The following is a 24867-nucleotide window of genomic DNA, read 5'->3' as shown; positions in this document are numbered from 1 at the left end:
GTGTGTTCAGGGTGATGAGCTGTGTTGCTTTTACGACAAACATAACGTTTTGCATTGTTGCCAAAAAGTTCAATTTTGGTTTCATCTGACCAGATCACCTTCTTCCACATGTTTGGTGTTTCTCCCAGGTGGCTTGTGGCAAACTTTAAACAACACTTTTTATGGATATCTTTAAGAAATGGCTTTCTTCTTGCCACTCTTCCATAAAGGCCAGATTTGTGCAATATATGACTGATTGTTGTCCTATGGACAGAATGTCCCACCTCAGCTGTAGATCTCTGCAGTTCATCCAGATTGATCATGGGCCTCTTGGCTGCATCTCTGATCAGTCTTCTCCTTGTATGAGCTGAAAGTTTAGAGGGACGGCCAGGTCTTGGTAGATTTGCAGTGGTCTGATACTCCTTCCATTTCAATATTATCGCTTGCACAGTGCTCCTTGGGATGTTTAAAGCTTGGGAAATCTTTTTGTATCCAAATACGGCTTTAAACTTCTTCACAACAGTATCTCGGACCTGCCTGGTGTGTTCCTTGTTCTTCATGATGCTCTCTGCGCTTTTAACGGACCTCTGAGACTATCACAGTGCAGGTGCATTTATACGGAGACTTGATTACACACAGGTGGATTGTATTTATCATCATTAGTCATTTAGGTCAACGTTGGATCATTCAGAGATCCTCACTGAACTTCTGGAGAGAGTTTGCTGCACTGAAAGTAAAGGGGCTGAATAATTTTGCACGCCCAATTTTTCAGTTTTTGATTTGTTAAAAAAGTTTGAAATATCCAATAAATGTTGTTCCACTTCATGATTGTGTCCCACTTGTTGTTCATTCTTCACAAAAAAATACTGTTTTATATCTTTATGTTTGAAGCCTGAAATGTGGCAAAAGGTCGCAAAGTTCAAGGTGGCCGAATACTTTCGCAAGGGACTGGATCTGTTTATTTTACGTGTTGATACAGGGCTCATATGTGAAAGTATTGTTACTGATTTTTTAAATCTTTCACAGTGGCAGTGATTCTGATTATGAGCCACCAATGTCTAGGTGTCCATCTCCCTCTGAAGCTGGTTCATCCAGCCGGACCCCCGCTGTCTCCGGCTCCACACCTACCCGGCCATCTAGAGGTGTGAAGTCAGTGGCAGTGATTCTGATTATGAGCCACCAATGTCTAGGTGTCCATCTCCCTCTGAAGCTGGTCCATCCAGCCGGACCCCCGCTGTCTCCGGCTCCACACCTACCCGGCCATCTAGAGGTGTGAAGTCAGTGGCAGTGATTCTGATTATGAGCCACCAATGTCTAGGTGTCCATCTCCCTCTGAAGCTGGTCCATCCAGCCGGACCCCCGCTGTCTCCGGCTCCACACCTACCTGACCATCTAGAGGTGTGAAGTCAGTGACAAAGAAGAGGAGGTGGGGAAGAGAGGAGACAGAGGGCCAGAGGGTCGTTGGCACTCTGTATTAGAAGATGATGTGTAACCAAGTACACCAGTTTTTAGACCCAAAAGCAGCCAGGACCTCAACTAGACATGACTGCAAAGTACAGCCCCCTTCAACTTTTTCAACTGTTTTTCACCTCGTCAGTTGTTGATTCCCTGGTGGTGAACACCAATAAGTACGTGGCTAAGAAGCAGGCAGGAAAGAAAGAGGCATGGAAGACCATTTCCATGTCAGAGCTTTTCAGCTACTTTTCAATGGTCATTTACATGGGGCTGGTGAAGTTGAAAACTCTAAGGGACTACTGGAAAATGTCAGCTCTCAATCAACTGCCTTTCCCCATGACTGTCATGTCTTGTAAAAGGTTTCTGACTATCTCACGGGCACTTCACATCAGTGACCCAGAAGTTGATGGGGAGAATGACAAGAAGAGAGGCACACCAAGGTTTGATAGGCTCTGTAAAATAAAACCTCTCTACCCCAGCATCGTTGATGCCTGCAAGACTTATTTTCAGCCCGCCCAGAACCTGTCCATCGATGAGAGGATGGTAGCTTCAAAGGCCAGAATCAGCAAACAATACATGCGTAACAAACGAACCAAATGGGTTTAAAAGCTGTTTGTTTTGGCTGATTTTGTATGTGCCTACACTTGCAATGTTTTTGTTTATGAGGTGAAAAACAGTTTTGCTACCGGTAATGGACTGAGTTATGATTCCGTTTTGGAGTTATTGGATTTTCAACTGCTGGGGAAGGGCTAAAAACTGCTTGTGGACAACTCTACACAAGCCCTACCCTGTTTACAGAGCTGAGGAAGCGGGAGGTGTCGGCTTGTGGCACCATTCGTACCAACAGGGTGGGATTTCCAAAGACCAAGGTGAACGACATGCCTAAGCGGGCTGAGCGAGATACCATGCGATGGATCCATGAAGATGGCCTGCTCTTTGTGAAGTGGATGGACACCAGAGAGGTGGTCATGTGCTCCAGTCTCCACACGTCATTCAGTGGAGATCACGTCGTCAGGCGTGTGAAGGATGGTGCCGGGGCATGGACCACAAAATTGGCCCCATTCCAGCTGCTGTGAAGGACTACAAGAGCATGGGAGGTGTGGACCTGTCAGATGCGCTGATAGGATACTACAATGTTCTTCACAAGACCATGAAATTGTACAAAACATTTTTCTATCATTTCATTGACATTGCTGTGGTGAATTCCTTCATCCTCCAGAAGGAAATGGCCAAGAGCTGTGGACAGCCTACCCATCTCACAGCCAACCTTCAGGGAGCTGTTCATCCAGGAGCCTGCTAGCTAGAGCAAGTCCACTGCAGCACCTTCCTCTACCTCTGTCCCTTCTGCTCCAACCAGTGGTGTTCACCTGCCCAGATTCATCTCTTCAGGCATGAATGTGCCTCAGGGCAGAAAGGGCACAGTAGGGAGACGTCGTTGTGCCCTTTGTCACAGGAAATGCCCCATCACCTGCACCACCTGTTCAGTCAGCCTTTGCTTTACAGCAGAAAGAGACTGCTATGGGCCATGGCATCAGCAGCACAATATAGAGGACTGAGGTCTTCACAATATTGTAAATAGAAAATGTGTAAATATTTACCCTTGTTATTTGTTTGTTTATTATTATTATTTTATTTTATTATTTTATTCATGTATATATATATATTTATTTTGGGGTGTATTTTAGAATAGCATTTATGTAGTTTGTATATAGTTATTTCCTTCAAAATGTATCACTGTACCAATTCGGCCACTTGGGTACATTTGGGTACATTTGTGTGGGACACCTGGGTGACTTTATGTTCAATGTCATGTAGCTCGCTCATTTTTGAAGTTATCTGTCTCATCCTTTGCTCAGCTATTGTTGCCATCCTATGTTCTTCATTTAAACCATCCCCAGCATCCTATCTGTATGTTTGGCTGTTCTTGTTCATTTTAAAGATGATGCAGCAACAATAAAAAACAGAAAACGTATGTTTATTTCCTTGTCTTTTCTTCTACCAGATCTATTGTGTTATATTCTCCTACAATTCAATTCACATTTCCACAACATTCAGAGTGTTTCCTTTCAAATGATATCAAGAATATGCATATCCTTGCCTCTGTGCCTGAGCTACAGGCAGTTAGATTAGGGTATGTCTTCAGGCGGAAATTGAGAAGAAGGGGGGGTACCCCAAACAGGTTAAATACACAACAATTAATAATGGAAATGGAGAGCAGGTGTGTAAGAAAACAATACAAAACAAATGGAAAATGAAAAGTGAATCGATGATGGCTAGAAGACCAGTGACGTCAACCGCCAAACACCGCCCCGAACACCGCCCCGAACACCGCCCGAACACCGCCCCGAACACCGCCCCCCGAACACCGCCCCGAACACCGCCCAGAACACCGCCCCGGACACCGCCCCGAACACCTCCCCGAACACCTCCCCGAACACCTCCCCGGACACCGCCCCGGACACCGCCCCGGACACCTCCCCAAACACCGCCCCGAACACCGCCCCGAACACCGCCCGAACACCGCCCCGAACACCGCCCCCCGAACACCGCCCCGAATACCGCCCAGAACACCGCCCCGGACACCGCCCCGAACACCTCCCCGAACACCTCCCCGAACACCGCCCCGGACACCGCCCCGAACACCTCCCCGAACACCGCCCCGAACACCGCCCCGAACACCTCCCCGAACACCGCCCCGAACACCTCCCCGAACACTGCCCCAAACACCGCCCCGAACAAGGAGAGGAACGACTTCGGTGGAAGTCGTGACTTAAAACCTCTTACTCCTACCCGACACGCAGGCGTCCCATCTAGACATCTGGAAATGCAAATGCGCTACGCTAAATGCTAATAGCACTCGTTAAAACTCAAACGTTCATTAAAATACACATGCAGGGTACTGAATTAAAGCTACACTCGTTGTGAATCCAGGCAACAAGTCAGATTTTTAAAATGCTTTTCGGCGAAAGCATGAGAAGCTATTATCTGATAGCATGTAACACCCCAAAAGACCCGCAGGGGACGTAAACAAAATAATTAGCATAGTCGGCACTACACAAAACGCACAAATAAAATATAAAACATTCATTACCTTTGACCATCTTCTTTGTTGGCACTCCTAGATGTCCCATAAACATCACTATTGGGTCTTTTTTCTATTAAATCGGTCCATATATAGCCTAGATATCGATCTATGAAGACTGTGTGATCAAGGAAAAAAATAGCGTTTTATAACGTAACGTCATTTTTTTAAATTAAAAAAGTAATCTTTCACAAAACACTTCGAAATACTTTTGTAATGCAACTTTAGGTATTAGTAAACGTTAATAATCGATCAAATTGATCACGAGGCGATGTATATTCTATAGCTGTACGTCTGGAAATAATGTCCGGGTAAATCTCAACCAAAATATCCGGTCGGAGACCGGAAGAAATGCGCTGCCTCGTGTCCGTTTGACCAAGAAACAAATCCTAGGCAAATGACAAGACTCTTGACATCGTTTGGAAGCTGTAGGTATTGCAACCTCGGCCCCATTTAATGTGGTTCACATTCAACAATGGGTTCTAGTGGCGCATGGATATATTTTCCCATTTTCAATTATCAGATTTTCCTGCACTTTTCGATGAAACGCACGTTCTGTTATAGTCACAGCCGTGATTTAACCAGTTTTATAAACGTCTGAGTGTTTTCTATCCACACATACTAATCATATGCATATACTATATTTCTGGCATGAGTAGCAGGGCGCTGAAATGTTGCGCGATTTTTAACAGAATGTTCGAAAAAGTAGGGGGTCGACTTAAGAGGTTAATTAACCCCTTATGTTTTGTTGTTCCAATCGTTCGGAGGATATAGATGTTTTTGTGAGAAGACCGGGTTTTCGGGATGTTCTGACTAACACCATTGTAGCTTTGCCACCTTCCACCACAGAAGCAAAATGCCGACAAAGGAGGATGAGGTGTATTGCTCTTGGAATAAAACCAGATATCTCTTAAACTGGCGGATTTTGATGGGGATTTTATATTAAGTTACTTAAATTGATGCACGGGTGTATTAGCTCTTAGGATTTAATACACAACGTGAATTTGTCCCGAAACTTTTGGTCCCCTAAAATGGAGGGACTATGTACAAAAATGGCTGTAATTTCTAAACGGTTCACCCGATATGGATGAAAATCCCCTCAAATGAAAGCTGACAGTCTGCTCTTTAACCTCACAGTTGTATCATTTCAAATCCAAAGTGCTGGAGTACAGAGTCAAACCAACAACACATGTGGCACTGTCCCAATACTTTTGGAGATCACTGTACACTGAACATACAAAACATTAAGGACACCTGCTCTCTCTCCATGACATAGACTGACCAGGTGAATCCAGGTGAAATGTATTATCCTTCATTGATGTCACTTGCTAAATTTCAATCAGTGTAGATGAAGGCGAGGAGAAGGATTTTTAAGCCTTGAGACAATTGAGACATGGATTGTGTATGTGTGCCATTCAGAGGGTAAAGACAAAATATGCTTTTGAATGGGGTATGGTAGTTTGTGCAAGGTGTGCCGGTTTGTGTCAAGAACTGGGTTTTTCACACTCAACAGTTTCCAGTGTGTATCAAGAATGGTCCACCACCCAAAGGACATCCAGCCAACTTGACAAAACTGTGGGGAGCATTGGGTTCAACATGACCCAGCATCCCTGTGGAACGCTTTTGATACCTTGCAGAGTCCATGCCCTCCACGAATAGAGGCTGTTCTGAGAGAAAAAAGGGGTGCAACTCAATATAGTCATACACACACGCATGCACACGCGCACACACACACGTGCACACGCGCACACACACACACACACACACACACACACAAACATGCACACACGCATGCACACGCATGCACGCACACACACACAGCGGTCAGTGTTAATTGATCTGTAAACTGTGAGAGAATACAGCTTATAGTATGTAGGGTTAAGGCTCAATAAGATGAAAATGGTACATTAAAGCCCTAGATAAGATCAAACCATTGTGATTTGCCCCGTGAATGTATCTCTTGGTTTCGTCTATTATACCACATTGTGAGAAAAAAAACATTATTTGATGTTGAATATGAATGTGAAACTCAAGAGACAGAGGGACAGAGACAATTGCCAACAGCTGGTGATATTTTCCACTATAAATTGATTCTCTTCAAATCCCTCGCAGCTATTTTCGCTAATATGAAATATTAATCATTCAGTTCAGGAGATTTGGCTTGGCAAATACTTTCGTTCAAGCTAAATATGAGATGAGGAGACTGTCGAACAGAGGTCAGGACGTGAGAGACAAAAGTCCTTGATATGCAGATCTCGCTCTGTCTCTCTCTCTCTCTCTCTCTCTCTCTCTCTCTCTCTCTCTCTCTCTCTCTCTCTCTCTCTCGCTCTGTCTCTCTCTCTCTCTCTCTCGCTCTCTCTCTCTCTCTCTCTCTCTCTCTCTCTCTCTTGCTCGCTCTCTTTCTCTCTCTCTCTCTCTCTCTCTCGCTCTCTCTCTCTCTCTCTCTCTCTCGCTCTCTCTCTCTCTCTCTTTCTCTCATGTATCTCTCTCTCTCTCTCGCTCTCTCTCGCTCTCTCTCTCTCTCTCGCTCTGTCTCTCTCTCTCTCTCTTTCTCTCATGTATCTCTCTCTCGCTCTCTCTCTCTCGCTCTCTCTCGCGCTCTCTCTCTCTCTCTCTATCTCTCTCCCACCCCTATCTCTCTGTGAGTCAGCATGACTGCTTTACAATTCCATGTGAATTAAAAAAAATCACAAGCCTAATGATGTGACAACAAAAACAAAACAACAACACTGACTGTCAGTGCAAAACAATTTGTTATAATAGATGTTGGTTTTCACTGGGTCCTTGTCTTCAAAGCTCCGGGTATTGGATCGGAAATAAACTAATAAATTATTTTGTTACAGTGGGCCCAGCAAACCAAAATTGGTTTTGTAAACGTTCTAAGAACATTCGTTAGGTCGCAGCAAATGTTCTCATAACACAAAAACTATCAAGCCATGCTGATGATTATAGAATGTTTGCATAAAACATTTGCTTGATGTTGCAAGGCAGTTCCAAGAAAACATTTAATCTGTTCTTTAAAGGTTCCCAGAATGTTTCATTATGTTGTGGGAACAGTCTGGTGAGAACATTATGGTGACATCACAAAAGATATGTTACCAAAAAGCAGCATACTGTAGCTCTAAATCTCGGACGATACGAAAGAGAGGTTGAACAGGCTGGTAATAGGGGTTGCAACAATGGCGGCGGATAGTTTTAGAAAGAGAGGGTCCAGATTGTCTAGCCCAGCTGATTTGTACGGGTCCAGTTTGTGCAGCTCTTTCAGAACATCAGCTGTCTGGATTTGGGTGAAGGAGAAGCTGGAGAGGCTTGGGCGAGTAGCTTCGGGGGCAGGATGCAAACTTCTGCCTGAAGAAGCTGGCCTTAGCTTTCCTGACTGACTGCGTGTATTGGTTCCTGACTTCCCTGAACAGTTGCATATCGCAGGGACTATTCGATGCTATTGCAGTCCGCCACAGGATGTTTTTGTGCTGGTCAAGGGCAGTCAGGTCTGGAGTGAACCAAGGCCTGTATCTGTTCTTAGTTCTGCATTTTTTGAACGGGGCATGCTTGTCTAAGATGGTGAGGAAATTACTTTTATAGAATGACCAGGCATCCTTGACTGACTGGATGAGGTCAATATCCTTCCAGGATACCCGGGCCAGGTCGATTAGAAAGGCCTGCTCGCAGAAGTGTTTTAGGGAGCGTTTGACAGTGATGAGGGGTGGTCGTTTGACCGCGGACCCATAGCGGATACAGGCAATGAGGCAGTGATCGCTGAGATCCTGATTGAAAACAGTGGAGGTGTATTTGGAGGGCAAGTTGGTCAGGATAATGTCTATGAGGGTGCCTATGTTAACGGATATGGGGTTGTACCTGGTGGGTTCCTTGATGATTTGTGTGAGATTGAGGGCATCTAGCTCAGATTGTAGGACTGCCGGGGTGATAAGCATATCCCAGTTTAGGTCACCTAACAGAAAGAACTCTGAAGCTAGATGGGGGGCGATCAATTCACAAATGGTGTCCAGGGCACAGCTGGGAGTGGAGGGGGGTCGATAGCAGGCGGCAACAGTGAGAGACTTATTTCTGGAGAGGTACATTTTTTAAGATTAGAAGTTTAAACTGTTTGGGTATAGACCTGGAAAGTATGACAGAACTTTGCAGGCTCTCTCTGCAGTAGATTGCAACTCCTCCCCCTTTGGCAGTTCTATCTTGACGGAAAATGTTGTAGCTGGGTATGGAAATCTCAGAATTGTTGGTGGCCTTCCTAAGCCAGGATTCAGACACGGCAAGGACATCAGGGTTGGCAGAGTGTGCTAAAGTAGTGAGTAAAACAAACTTAGGGAGGAGGCTTCAGATGTTGACGTGCAATGAAACCAAGGTTTTTTTCGATCACAGAAGTCAACAAAGGAGGGTGCCTGGGGACACGCGGGGCCTGGGTTTATCTCCACATCACCCGAGGAACAGAGGAGGAGTAGGATGAGGGTACGGCTAAAGGATATCAAAACTGGTCGCCTAGAGTGTTGGGGACAAAGAATAAGAGGAGCAGATTTTTGGGTGTGGTAGAATAGATTCAGGGCATAATGTGCAGACATGGGTATGGTGGGGTGAGGGTACAGCGGGGGTAAGCCCAGGCACTGAGTGATGATAAGAGAGGTTGTATCTCTGGATAAGCTGGTTATAATGGTTGAGGTCACCGCATGTGTGGGAGGTGGGACAAAGGAGGTATCGGAGCTATAATGAGTGGAACTAGGGGCTCCGCAGTAAACTAAAACAATGATAACTAACCTAAACAACAGTATAAAAGGCATATTGACATATGAGAGAGACATACAGCGAGGCATAAAGTAATCACAAGTGTTGATTTGGAGAGCTAGCTAAGACAAACACAACAGCTAATCGGCTAAAACAACAACAGGTAAAATGGCGAAGAATGGGCAGAGGGTCAGTTAACTACACACAGCCTGAGTTCGCGGCTGGGGCCGGCACATAAACAAACAAAAAATACATAATAAATAAATAAATATATAAACAGAATGGAGTACCGTGATTAATGGACAGTCCAGCGGGCATCAGCTATGTAGCCAAGTGATCATAGTGTCCAGGGGGCAGCAATAGATGGAACATGGAGGCCGCGGAGTAGTCGTTACTACACTAGCACGCAGCGTTTAAAGTTTGTAGCCCGGGGCTAGTAGAAGTGTCTGCTCCGACGGAGGCCAGTTGAAGGCACAGCGGATGAAGTATTCGTCGGCAGACCCGTCGTGGTGGTGACTAAGGACTAAGGATCCAAGCCAGGTGGCGAAAGAGGTATTGTAGTTGTAGTAATTTAGTAATTTTTTCTTTCCGGGAGATGCACCTGGCTCACGGCTAACTGGTGCTAGCTTCGGGGCAGAGGCGTTAGCCACTATACCCATTCGGTAGCAGCAGTGATCCGGTGCCAAGGTCCAGAGCTTACGGCAAGGATCCGGTGGAGTAGTGTGTTCTAGCCGTGTTTGGGTGGAGTTGGAGTGAACAACTGAGTAGGCCTGGAGGTGGGCCTCAGGGATAGCTTCGGTACTGGGTAACTCGGTGGGTGCTAGCTAGCTGTGCAGAAGTTAAAGGCCGCTAGCAGTGGCTAACAATGACTAAATAGCTTGTAGCTAAGGTTCAAAACAATATGGCTGTAGTCCGGGCCTTATTGTCAAAAGAAATCCTGATTAAAGAAGCAATAAACTGTCCTTCTTTAGACTAATTGAGTATCTGGAGCATCTGCATTTGTTTGTTCGATTACAGGCTCAAAATGTCCCGAAACAAGGACCTTTCTTCTGAAACTCGTCAGTCTATTTTTGTTCTGAGAAATGTACATTAGAGTGTCTAGTTTGAGAAAAAGATGCCTCACAAGTCCTCAACTGGCAGCTTCATTAAATAGTACCCGCAAAACACCAGTCTCAACGTCAACAGTTAAGAGGCAACTCCGAGATGCTGGCCTTCTAGGCAAAGTTGCAAAGAAAAAGCCATATCTCAGATTTGCCAATAAAAATGTAAAATTAAAATGGACAAAAGAACACTGACACTGGACAGGGGAACTCTGCCTAGAAGGCCAGCATAACGGAGTCGCCTCTTCACTGTTGACGTTGAGACTAGTGTTTTGCGGGTACTATTTAATGAAGCTGCCAGACATGTGAGGCTGGGTGGCAGGTAACCACTAGGCTACCTGCCACCCCAATTATATAGAGCCATTATTTCAAGGAACTCCCTTCCTTCTCATATTGCTCAAAAACAGATGAAGCAACATCTAATGGCACAACGCCTCTCCTCTATTTGACTTAGGATATTCTGTGTGTATGTATTGATTTAAGTAGGCTGTGTGTGATGTTTTTAAATGTTTGAAGTTCTCTCATTGAGCGGTTCTTGTCTATTGATGTTCTGTATTATGTGATGTTTCATGTTCTGTGTGGACAACAGGAAAAGTGGCTGCAGCTGTTGCAACAGATAATGGGGATCCTTATGAAATACCCAAACATAATAATAATCTGGATGGATGGATGGATAGATCTGGTCTGAACATACTGCCTATGGTAGTATGATTTACTGTGTCTGGAATTATTATGAGAGCTAACATCGCCCATAGGGAGGTACAGCTGATTATTATGAGAGCTAACATCACCCATAGGGAGGTACAGCTGATTATTATTAGAGCTAACATCACCCATAGGGAGGTACAGCTGATTATTATGAGAGCTAACCTCACCCATAGGGAGGTACAGCTGATTATTATGAGAGCTAACATCGCCCATAGGGAGGTACAGCTGATTATTATTAGAGCTAACATCACCCATAGGGAGGTACAGCTGATTATTATTAGAGCTAACATCACCCATAGGGAGGTACAGCTGATTATTATTAGAGCTAACCTCACCCATAGGGAGGTACAGCTGATTATTATGAGAGCTAACATCGCCCATAGGGAGGTCCAGCTGATTATTATTAGAGCTAACATCACCCATAGGGAGGTACAGCTGATTATTATTAGAGCTAACATCACCCATAGGGAAGTAAAGCTGATTATTATTAGAGCTAACATCCCCCATAGGGAGGAAAAGCTGATTATTATTAGAGCTAACATCACCCATAGGAAGGGAAAGCTGATTATTATTAGAGCTAACATCACCCATAGGGAGGGAATGAGAAAACTACAGTTCTTTGATCACCTGCATTGCTTAATGTTAGCATGTAGCTTAGTGGTTAGAGAGTTGGTGCCAGTAACTGAAAGGTTGCAGGATTGAATCCCCGAGCTGACAAGGTAAAAATCTGTCGTTCTGCCCTTGAATAAGGCAGTTAACCAACTGTTTCCCGGTAGGCCGTCATTGTAAATAAGAATTTGTTCTTAACTGACTTGCCTAGTTAAATAAAGGTTCAATTTTAAAACATTTTTAGTGTATGCTTTCTTGGATTTGGGGACTTTGAAAAGACCCCTGGTGGCATGTCTGGGGGGGTAAGTTTGTGTGTGTCAGAGCTGTGCGTAAATTGACTATGGAAAGAATGTGGAATTTTTAGCACATTAATGTTTCTTATTAAAAGAAGACGTGATCTAGTCAGTCTCTACTCAACTTTTCGCCAAAGAGACTGGCATGCATAGTATTTATATTAGCCCTCTGACTACAATGAATATGCTACTCTGTTCTGGTCCAGCTGCAGCTTAACTAGGTCTTTTCTAGCAGCACTTGACCACATGGCTGGACATTAATTCAAGATAAGGCAAAAGTAGATCCTGCAGGACTTGCTCTGTGGAGTGTGGTGTAAAAAGAAATCAGAGCATCACTTTATTACGGACCTTTCCCCATCTTTACAACCATTGAATCTACATGTTTTGACCATGACAGTTTACAATCTAAGGTAACACCTAGTAATTTAGTCTCCTCAACTTGTTCAACAGTCATTCATTACCAGATTCAGCTGAGGTCTAGAGCTTATTGAATGATTTGTACCTAACATAATGTTCTTAGTTTTAGAGATGTTCAGGAGATCTATATATCTATCCCTCTCTCCTCTCATCCATCCCTCCTTCCTCTTCTTAGTTACAGTAATTGTGGCCCTGAGCGGTGATGCAGACAGCCCCATAACAGACAAATATCATTCCACAGCACCCAGGGAAATGTGTTTGTGAGTGTGTGTTGCAGACAGTCCCCATATTAGACAGATATCATTCCACAGCACCCAGGGAAATGTGTTTGTGAGTGTGTGTTGCAGACAGTCCCCATATTAGACAGATATCATTCCACAGCACCCAGGGAAATGTGTTTGTGAGTGTGTGATGCAGACAGTCCCCATATTAGACACACATTACTGCACAGCATGCAGGGCCCATAATAACAGAGGAGAATGGATGAGAAGTTTGGTTTAACTAGACTTCCCCTGTGCAGTTCCAACAAGCAAACTCGTTATGCGCCTATGTAACATAGACGTAGGGACTCAGGAAGCAGGTTCAGTTAGTGAGTTTAATAATAACAAAACGAGAGAAGCAGCTGACATGGTGTCATGACTCTCCTGTGAGGATCCAAAGATCAGGTTACAATGGATCCACGACCACCAGAGCCCTCTCACCCGCAGAGGGGATTAGGTATGATGTGTGGGTTTTATGACACCGCACGCCAATCATAAATTGTATGCAGCAGGGAACTATTTTTGGTCTTCAGGAGTGGTGATTGGAATGTTGCTTTGTTACAGAGACATTTTGCCACCCAAAACTCTATCGTCCAGAAGTGAACACTGGGACAATATTTTAAAACATCTGGATGTGGGGAATGATGAGGGATGGTCTATGTAACATTAATGTTTATTTTGTGATGTCATACATTTTTTTATAAACATGTTATAACGAAAATATTGTAACATGAAGAGCTTTCCCACTGTGTCTGTCAGATTTACATCCTTCACGTTGTGTAGGAATGTGATTTTAGTTTTCTAACGAGATCATAGTTTTGATGATACGTTGCCCATTAAGTAGCCAATGAGGTCAGAAAGCTTGTCAGCGTGATGAAACCACCCTTTTCAACCAGACTGCTTAAAAGGACTGGGTAAGAATTAACATACCATACCAGAAGACGTGAGACTTTGGTCCACACGTTGAAATGATTACAAACTCTGAAACCCTCAACCTCAACACTAGATGAGAAGATAACCTCACCTACAAGACCAGCAAAGCGTGGAGCGTTAGCTACATGTGGGAAATGGTTGAAACTTTGAACCAACAAGGGGTGAAGAAGATGAACTCACCAGATGATACCTGAAAATGAACAGGCTGCAGCTGTCCGTATAAAAGGGGTTCAGACTCTGACTATCCACACGAGCTAACAACAAGTTCTGAACAAAGCTCATTGGAGACCGGACAACTAAGAAGGACATTCTGACATCTGGTGGAGAATCAGAGTATGTACAAGTGGCCGCGGAAAGGCCAACAAAACCCTCTTTCAAGAAGGTTTGATTTCAACAGAGATGGAGGACTGACGACGGCATTCAAACTCGTAAATACATTAATTGCTTCTTATTCCAAAACGGGTGGCGGTTTGTGTGCAAGGTATATGTTTAATGTGAAGAAAGTCCTAGAATGTATCCACGATAATTATCCCCTTTTCTCTCTCTCTTTTTTCCCCACCTCCTTCTCCATCTCTGTGTAATAAGCCACCGTACTGTATATTGTCAGTCCACTAGGGACCTTTGCTCATGTAAGTGTGTATTCTGTGTTATTATTTAGTTAGTTAGTAAATAAATAATTAAATACATTTGTGCAGTACTGAATGATGAGCAAAAGTTGAGGTTCTTGCGGATTCAAGAGGGTTACAATTGTTCAGAATGAGTCTGATATGAGGTAATGATTAATAAGTGACTTATCGATATGTAACATATCTTCTAGAGTTGAATTCATGAGATGGAAGCTCGTTTTAACAACTTCTTCCCGTGGTGCCCCAAATTCCTATTGATTTAATTGTTACATGATGAATTTAATTGGTTAACAATTAAACATAGTAAGTGGAATAAATAGCAGTCATCAGATTAATGTAAATCAAGCCACGACATGTTGGAGTCCCTGTGCGAGGAATCTAAGATAGAATTAGACCTTGCTGTTAAATTTTGTCAATATGAATTGTGTAGCAGATTACGTTGTACACCGTTAGAGCCGTAGGCAGGATTTGTTTTTGACCTGTGTGTGTGTTTCCATTTGAACAAGATACTGGAAATATTCCCCTCCGGTGTTGCATACTGAGTAAAGATCAGTTTAGGGTGAATTATACCATTTCTAGGGCTAGGACATATGAACCAGCCTATGAAGGAAATTAGAGAAATATATTTGTTAGGCCAAAGCGAAGTTATTATCTTCCTGTCTCTCGCGTTTCAGGAGCGTGAGTAGACCACGGCGAGTACTTTCTTATGTTACCGGGTGTTCCGGTAGATTGGGTTGACCGTGAGACGTCGTTAGTAAACCCGTTCCCGAATTGAAAGGAACCTTGGAAGTGAACATTTCCTGTTAACAGCTCTGGGAGAGCAGCCATTTCCCTGTGATTTCATCTTTCAGGGCGAAACCGTGTGCCTTTGTCAACGGACGTTCCGCATAGTGGGAATCCCTCAGTTTTCAGGGTTAAGTGACCACTTATGGTGAAGAATCGCCAATATATATATATATATATATATATATATATATATATTAAAGACAACGTCTTCTCACATTTGTAACAACGGGTTACACTTTATGATATCCAACCAATCTCAACTGATTGGTGTCTCATTCAATGTAACAGGGGAGTTAAATTGCCAAACAAACATTTTACCAGGTTGATCTATGGATAAAGACCATGTGAATTTGTTCCAACCAATGAAACATTTTAGAATTTTGCACATTATCCTAGATAAAGTGATGCCAACAGGTTAATTCAAGTTTAATTCCCAGATAGAGTATACAGGTATGATTTAAACATTCACATCGATGAATCAATACAATTATTGAAAGACTCATTGAAAGACTCATTGAAAGACTCATTGAAAGACTCATTGAAAGACTCATTGAAAGACTCATTGAAGTCCAAATCGCATCAGTACTGATCCAATATTGACTTTCGCGGGAATCCCGTGTGTTTCGCTGGCTGTCCTTCATGTTTTGTTTCTACAGCTGAGCCAGCTGGTCATGGTATTGACGAAGTAGGTGTCCTTGTTCACCGACCATCTGGGAGATGATCAACTGCTGCCTCCATTTGTAGAGGTAGTATTCTGTAACGTAGATGCAGGGAGTCAGGAAGCAGGTGTTCTTAGTGAGTTTAATTATCACAAACATGGAACGATAACAAAACAAGAGAAGCGTTTGACATGATCAAATTTAAATCAAATTTTATTGGTCGCATACACATATTTAGCAGATGTTATTGCGGGTGTAGCGAAAGGCATGTGTTCCTAGCTCGAACAGTGCAGGAGTATCTAAAAACAATTCACAACAATGCACACGAATCTAAAAGTAAAATAATGGAATTAAGAAATATTAAATATTAGATTGAGCAATGTCGTAGTGGCATTGACTAAAGTACTGTAGAATAGAATACAGTATATACAACTGTATAAACAGTTGAAGTCGGAAGTTTACATACACCTTAGCCAAATACATTTAAACTCAGTTTTTCACAATTTCTGACATTTAATCATAACAAAAATTCCCTTTCATAGGTAAATTAGGATCACCACTGCATTATTAGAATGTAAAATGTCAGAATAATAGTAGAGAGAATGATTTATTTCAGCTTTTATTTATTTCATCACGTTCCCAGTGGGTCAGAAGTTTAAATACAGTCAATTAGTATTCGGTAGCATTGCCTTTAAATTGTTTAACTTGGGTCAAACATTTCACAAGCCTTCTACAAGCTTCCCACAATAAGTTGGGTGACTTTTGGCCCATTCCTCCTGACAGAACTGGTGTAACTGAGTCAGGTTTGTGCTCGCACATGCTTTTTCAGTTCTGCCCACACATTTTCTATAGGATTGAGGTCAGGGCTTTGTGATGGCCACTCTAATACCTTGAATTTGTTGTCCTTAAGCCATTTTGCCACAACTTTGGAAGTATTCTTGGGGTCATTGTCCATTTGGAAGACCCATTTGCGACCAAGCGTTAACTTCCTGACTGATGTCTTGAGATGTTGCTTCGATATATCCACATAATTTTCCTACCTCACGATGCCATCTATTTTGTGAAATGCACCAGTCTCTCCTGCAGCAAAGCACCCCCACAACATGATGCTGCCACCCCCGTGCTTCACTGTTGGGATGGTGTTCTTCGGCTTGCAAGCCTCCCCCTTTTCCTCCAAACATAACAATGGTCATTGTGGCCAAACAGTTCTATTTTCGTTTCATCAGATCAGAGGACATTTCTCCATGTGCAGTTGCAAACCATAGTCCGTATTTTTTATGGCGGTTTTGGAGCAGTGGCTTCTTTCTTGCTGAGCGGCCTTTGAGATTATGTCGATATGAGACTCGTTTTACTGTGGATATAGATACTTTTGTACCTGTTTCCTCCAGCATCTTCACAAGGTCCTTTGCTTTTGTTCTGGGAATGATTTGCACTTTTCGCACCAAAGTACGTTCATCTCTAGGAGACAGAATGCGTCTCCTTCCTGAGCGGTATGACCGTTGTGTGGTCCCATGGTGTTTATACTTGCATACTATTGTTTGCACAGATGAACGTGATACCTTCAGGCATTTGGAAATTTCTCCCAAGGATGAACCAGACTTGTGTTCTACAATTTATTTTCTGAGGTCTTGGCTGATTTCTTTGGATTTTCCCATGATGTCAAGCAAAGAGGCACTGAGTTTGAAGGTAGGCCTTGAAATACATCCACAAGTACACCTCCAATTGACTAAAAACTCTCATTTTCAAATAAATTCATTAAAAATCCAACAACGTGATTTTCTGGATTTTCTTTTCTCATTTTGTCTGTCATAGTTGAAGTGTACCTATGATGAAAATTACAGGCCTCTCTCATATTTTTAAGTGGGAGAACTTGCGCAATTGGTGGCTGACTAAGTACATAGAGAGAGAGAGAGAGAGAGAGAGAGAGATTTATTTCCAGGAGTGGTACATCCCTGCCTTCTCTGACCTTGTGAATAATTCCGCAGCACACTGTCACACATTCTTCTACAGTCATCCTCTTTTTACTCCACATCACTATCTTTCACTCTCCTCTCTCTCTCTCTCCATCTCTGTCTATCTCTCGCTCCATCTCTGTCTATCTATCTCTGTTGTTCCCCGTGCTACGTTAGGTGTTGTTGTTATCGTTGGTGTTGCTGTTATGTTTGGAGGTCACCACTTGTTAAGTTGAACCGCTGCTGACTAAAATGTCTGTCTCTATCTAGTTACGAAGCTCTGTGCAGTCACGCACACACACTCAAATTCACCTACTCACACACAAGGCAACTGCGACTTCATCTTATCCACCATTAGAGCAGAAATGTTAACTCGTTTAAGGAGCATGATCATCAATTCCAGGACAGACATGTGCATTCCACTTTAGTTGCTCCCATAGCTTTTATAGAGACAGTTTGATCAATTGATGTAATGAATAGTTATGTCCATTTTTTGGTGGCTTGTTTGTTCAGCATCCTTTATTCTGACATGGCTAGTTTAGACCAGGCTGACATCTTTATGTATTGAACATTTGTCATACAGTAGTGTGTGTGTGTGTATGTATTTATATTTATTTGGGATCCCCATTAGCTGATGCCATGGATACTCTTCCTAAGGCCCTTACATTACTTGTAAATCAAAAGATAAAACAGTACATCATATAACATTATCACACCACTACATATCTACAATACCAAATGTATAATACCACCATACAACAATATTACAATGTGCGTGTGTGTAGAGTGCTTTTGTCTGTACATTTGTGGTGTGTCTCTTCCCCGCTGTTCCATAAGGTGTATTTTTACCTGTATTTGTATCTGACTCTACTGCCTGCATCAGTTACCTGATGTGAAATAAAGTTCAAAGTAGTCACAACTCTATGTACTGTACTGTGCTCTTCCAATAGTCTGTTCTAGACTTGGGGATTGTGAAGAGACCTCTGGTGGCGTGTCTTGTGGGGCATGCATGAGTGTCCGAGCTGTGTGCTAGTAGTTTAAACAGACAGCTCGGTGGATTCAGCTTGTCACCACTTCATACAAACACAAGTAGTGTCTCTCCTATAATTTTGAGCCATAACAATTTATGGAACACTGTGAAGAGACACAGACAAATGTACAGACACAAGCGCTAGCACAAGCACTCTACACACACGTACATTGTAATATTATTGTATGGTGGTATTATACATTTGGTATTGTATATATGTAGTGGTGTAATAATGTTATATGATGTACTGTTTTATCTTTTGATTTACTCAAAAGCATGTAGTTAGTAAAGATTGAAAAAAGTAAGGGGCCTAAACAGCTGCCCTGGGGAATTCCTAACTCTTTCTGCATTATGTTGGAGAGGCTACCATTAAAGAACACCCTCTGTGTTCTGTTAGACAGGCAACTCTTCATCTACAATATAGCAGGGGTTGTAAAGCTATAACATACATTTTTTTCCAGCAGCAGACTATGGTCAATAATGTCAAAAGCCACACTAAAGTCTAACAAAACAGCCCTCGCAATATTTTTATCATAAATTTCTCTCAGCCAATAATTTGTGTAAGTGCTGTGCGTGTTGAATGTCCTTCCCTATAAGTGTGTTGAAAGTTTGTTGTCAATTTGTTTACTCTAAAATAGCATTTAAAAGAGTATCTGGTCAAACACAATTTTTCCCAAAAGTGTTGGTAACAGGCTGATTGGTTGGCTATTTGAGCCAGTAAAGGGGGCTTTACTATTCTTGGGTAGCGGAATTACTTTTGCTTCCCTCCAGGCCTGACAGCACACATTTTCTAGTAAGCTTAAATTGAAGACATGGCAAATTGGAGTGCCAATATCATCTGTTATTATCCTCAGTATTTTTCCATCCAGTTTGTCAGACCCTAGTGGCTTGTCATTGCTGATAGACAACAATAAATGTTTCACCTCTTCCACACTCAAAAGTACAATTATTGCATTTGTTGCTGGCATATCATGCCTAGGTTTTCTAATCTTGCCCATTTAAAAATGAATTAAAGTAGTTGGCAATGTCAGTCTGTTTTGTGATGAATGAGCCATCATTTCAATGAAAGATGGAGCTGAGTTTGCCTTTTTTCCCAAAATTTCATTTAAGGTCCTCCAAAGCTTTTTACTATCATTCTTTATATCATTTGTTATTGTTTCATAGTATAGACCAGCAAATATTCTTTACATCATCAACATAATAATCACTACAAACTTCTTGTATGACCTCTTATACACTATGTTAGGCCCAGCCTTTGGAACTTTGGTTTTCCTAGATATGGCTACTATATTCACTAAATCCAATTGACTTCGATACTGCTTTAAAGCAAATATCTGCAACATTAGTAAAGATATGATCAATGCATGTTGATGATTTCAGTTCCTGTGCTGTTCGTAACTACCCTGGTAGGTTGACTGATAACCTGAACCAAGTTGCAGGCACTAGCTTACAGTTTGAAGCTTTTTCTTGAGTGGGGCAGCTTGATGAAATCCAGTCAGTATTTAAATCACCCAGAAAATATACCTTTCTGTTGAAATCACATACATTACCAAGCATTTCACACATATTATCCAGATACTGACTGTAAGCACTTGGTGGTCTATAGCAGCTTCCCACCAGAATGGGCTTTAGGTGAGGCAGATGAACCTGTAGCCATATTACTTTAACAGTATTTAACATGAGATCCTCTAAGCTTTACAGGAATGTGGTTCTGAATATAGACTGCAACACCTCCCCCATTGGCATTTCTGTCTTTTGGTAAATGTTTTAACAATGTATTGCTACCACTGTATCATCAAAGGTATTGTCTGAGTTTCAGAAATAGTTAGAATATGAATGTCATATGTTGCAAGCAAGTTATTGACTTCATGAACCTTGTTTCTTAGGCTACATATGTTAAGGGCTATTCTTTATAACTTTTCTGTGTTGCCTGACTGATTTTAATGCTTTACTGGGAAGCTTATCAGAAGTAGACATGCTCATATTATTTATATTGGAGCTGATAGTGCAGGGTGAGCTGCACTTCCTACTAGGGCTCACCGCCTCAGTGATAACAGTCTAACTCTGGTTCATAGGCACATGATTACTGCATACAATAGCTTTAGGATCAACAGAGGTATTCAGGGCAGATAGGAGGCACATTCATTAAGTTACTTACATTGTGTCAGCCAACTCCCCTGCAATAACGCACATTTGATGCGGCATTATGACAACTCAGCATCACAAAGGTATGGATTAACTGAGCTGGGCTTTGGCATTGCTGTCTCAACGCAGCCTTGAAATGCGTGGCCAGAGTGGAGGAGCCAATATCTTCTGTGTCAAAGTTATCTATAAAAGTGTTTCCAACAGAGCTACAGTAATCTTTTAGCCAGGTGTGTGATGCCAGTAGGTGGCTGAATCTTTCACAGCGTACCGGAACTTTCCCAATGCGCAACGTACCGGACCTGAAATGATTGGCTTCCTTTTTGGAATCTTTCAGTTCTTTAAAAACAATTTTCAGACGTTCCGAGGTAGCCCTCCTGATGTCGTGTGCATTTTATTTTTGTGAGTGTTTGTTTTGCTTAATCATTCGTCTCTTCAGACAACTTCAACCCCACCATGACCTGTCTGTTAGTTTGTTTCTACTGTGCGCGGTAAGGTGTTGACGTTAGCTCTGCTACAGGACGTGTCTTGCATAATATAGCCCAGTTCAAACTGTACATCAAAGTAACACTGTTAGGACACAGTTCATAAAAGGTCCACGCACAGAGGATAAAAAAATAGGAATTGCAACATTGAGAATTTTAGGGCATTTTCTGTCTCACACAATCTCTCTCTGCAGTCAATACACAGTACACTATGGTTCCAGATCTCTGTAAGTTATATAGAGGAGGATCTGATACAAGACTACATTGGTTTCACACAGAGATACACTCCAATGGATGGTCATTAATCATTCTCACAAAATACCTTTCACTAGAGCCATGGAGCCACCCCTGCTGTAGCCCCATTCCCAGTGGACCAGCACCAGTTTAAGTCCCTGCACAAGCATCTGGGGTTGTCTATTTCACACCTGCATCTCTCTCTCTCCTCTCTCTCTCCCCTTTCTCTCTCCTCTCCTCTCCTCTCTCCTCTCTCTACTCCCCTCTCTCTCCTCTCCCCTCTCTCCTCTTTCTATCTATCCTCTCTCCTCTCTCTCTCTCTCCTCTCTCCTTTCTCTCCTCTCACAATCTCTCCCTTCTCTCTCTCCTCTCTCCCTCTCCTCTCCCATGTCTCACAATCTCTCTCTCTCTCTCTCTCTCTCTCACCATCTCTCCCCCACTATTTCTATCTCTGAAGTGACAGACCGATGATTCATGTTTTAATGGGATGGTTTTCTGAGAGCTGCACGTTTAAAGAAATGGAGAAAAATAAGACAGACATGTCAATGTGTTTCCCTGTATTCCTTTAAAAAAATATGTCTATTGATGCACCAGCACCTTAGGCAGCGATTACAGCCTCGAGTCGACTTGGGTATGACGCTACAAGCTTGGCAAACCAGTATTTGGGGATGGAGTAGCATAGCTATTTTTAGTTCTCTCCAGAGATGTTTGATCGGGTTCAAGTCCGGGCTCTGGCTGAGCAACTCAAGGATATTCTGAGACTTGTCCCGAAGCCACTAATACGTTGTCTTGGGTGTGTGCTTAGGGTCATTGTCCTGTTGGAAGGTGAACCTTCGCTCCAGTCTGAGGTTCTGAGCGCTCTGGAGCAGGATTTCATCAAGGATCTCTCTGCACTTTGCTCTGTTCATCTTTCCCTCAAACCTGACTAGTCTCCCAGTCCCTGCCGCTGAAAAACATCCCCACAGCATGATGCTGCCTCCACCATACTTCACCGTAGGGATGGTGCCAGGTTGTCCTTCTGGAAGGTTCGCCCATCTCCACAGATGAACTCTGGAGATTTGTTAGAGTGACCATGGGGGTTTTGGTCACCTCCCTGACCAAAGGCCCTTCTCCCCCGATTGCTCAGTTTGGCCGGGCAGCCAGCTCTAGGAAGAGTCTTGGTGGTTCCAAACTTCTTCCATTTAAGAATGAAAAAGGACACTGTGTTCTTGGGGACCTTCAATGCAGCAATAAAAAAATATTCCTCAGGATCTGGGCCTCGACAAAATCCTGTCTCCTGTCTGGCTCTTTGGACAATTCCTTCGACCTCATGGCTTGGTTTTTGCTCATTCACTGTCAACTGTGGGACCTTGTATAGACAGGTGTGTGCCTTTCCATATCACGTTCAATCAATTGACTTTGCCACAGGTGGACTCCAAGTTGTAAAAACATCTCAAGGATGATAAATGGAAAGGATGCCCCAGAGCTCAATGTCGAGTCTCATAGCAAAGGAATGTCATTTTATGCTGTAGCGTTATGATTTCCCTTCACTGGAACTAAGGGGCCCGAAATATGAAAAACAGCCAAAAACAGTAAGAGCGTGCATAACTAATCAACCCCCCCAAGTCAATACTTTGTAGAGCCACCATTTGCAGCACTTACAGCTGCAAGTCTCTTGGGGTATGTCTCTATAAGCTTGACACATCTAGCCACTGAGAGTTTTGCCCATTCTTCAAGACAAAACTGCTCCAGCTCCTTCAAGTTGGATGGGTTCTGCTGGTGTACAGAAATCACACCACAGATTCTCAATTGGATTGAGGTCTGGGCTTTGACTAGGCCATTCCAAGACATTTAAATGTTTCCCCTTAAACCACTCGAGTGTTGCTTTAGCAGTATGCTTAGGGTCATTGTTCTGCTGGAAGGTGAACCTCCACCCCAGTCTCAAATCTCTGGAAGACAAACAGGTTTCCCTCAATAATTTCCCTGTATTTAGCGCCATCCCATCATTCCTGCAATTTCCCAGTCCAGTTTCCCAGTCCCTGCTGATGAAAAACATTGCCACAGCATGATGCTGCCACCACCATGCTTTACATTGGGGATGGTGTTCTCGCGGTGATGAGAAGTGTTGGGGTTGCGCCAGACATAGCATTTTCCTTGATGGCCAAAAAGATCAGTTTTAGTCTCATCTGATCTCATCTCAATATGTTTGGGGAGTTTCCCACACGCCTTTTGGCGAACACTAAACATATTTCATTATTTTTTTCTTTAAGCAAAGGCTTTTTTCTGCTCACTCTTACCGTAAAGCCCAGCTCTGTGGAGTGCACGGCTTAAAGTGGTCCTATGGACAGATACTCCAATCTCCGCTGTGGAGCTTTGCAGCTCCTTCAGGATTATCTTTGGTCTCTTTCTTGCCTCTTATTAAGCCCTCCTTGCCCGGTCGTTGAGTTTTGGTGGGCGGCCTTCTCTTGGCAGGTTTGTTGTGGTGCCATATTCTTTCCATTTTTTATTAATGGATTTCATGGTGCTCAGTGGGATGTTAAAAGTTTCTGATATTTTTTTATAACCCAACCCTGATCTGTACTTCTCCACAACTTTGTCCCTGACATGTTTGGAGAGCTCTTTGGTCTTCATGGTGCCCCTTGCTTAGTGGTGTTGCAGACTCTGGGGCCTTCCAGAACAGGTGTGCAGTATATATACTGAGATCATGTGACAGATCATGTGACACTTAGATTGCACATAGGTGGACTTTATTTAACTCATTCTGTGACTTCTGAAGGTAATTGGTTGCACCAGATCTTATTTAGGGGCTTCATAGTAAAGGGGGTGATATGCACACACCACTTTTCAGATTTTTATTTTTTTGAATATTTTGAAAGAAGTACATTTTTTCATTTCACTTCACCAGTTTAGACTATTTTATGTCTGTCCATTACATGAAATCCAAATCAAATTCAATTTAAATTACAGGTTGTAATGCAACAAAATAGGAAAAACGCCAAGGGAGATGAATACTTTTGCAAGGCACGGTATACTATAACATTTGTAGTATCTATCACTTTCCATCACTAGCTATATGATTATCTAGCTACCAGCTCACATTGAAAAATGTTGTCTGTCATCCAACGTCATTTATCCAGATTACTGATTCCCTTCACTGATATTTTCTTGTTTGTTTGTGTGTGTGTGTGTGTGTGTGTGTGTGTGTGTGTGTGTGTGTGTGTGTGTGTGTGTGTGTGTGTGTGTAGACCATCGGGCCTAAGGAGGGTTGGCAGGTGTACAGCTCAGCCCAGGATACTGACGGGCGGTGTATCTGCACGGTGGTGGCTCCTGAACAGAACCTCTGCTCCAGAGACGCCAAGGGAAGACAGCTCCGCCAGCTACTGGAGAAGGTCACACACAAAGCA

At 42.9% G+C, this 24867-nt stretch overlaps 1 protein-coding gene across 1 annotated transcript in view; it reads left to right on the top strand.

The window, feature by feature from the left end:
* The window catches only part of LOC115115985 (noelin-3-like), a 38603-nt gene that overhangs the window by 2653 nt on the left and 11083 nt on the right, over window positions 1-24867 (top strand). Inside the window, exon 2 of the mRNA XM_029644471.2 lies at window positions 24709-24852. Coding sequence (XP_029500331.2) covers window positions 24709-24852 — 144 coding nt within the window. The remainder of the gene's footprint in view (window positions 1-24708; window positions 24853-24867) is intronic.

Source organism: Oncorhynchus nerka, linkage group LG6, assembly GCF_034236695.1.
Source record: "Oncorhynchus nerka isolate Pitt River linkage group LG6, Oner_Uvic_2.0, whole genome shotgun sequence".
NCBI classification, from domain to species: domain Eukaryota; kingdom Metazoa; phylum Chordata; class Actinopteri; order Salmoniformes; family Salmonidae; genus Oncorhynchus; species Oncorhynchus nerka.
The sequence above is the reverse complement of the archived record's forward strand: the minus strand, read 5'-3'. Positions and strand labels throughout refer to the sequence as shown.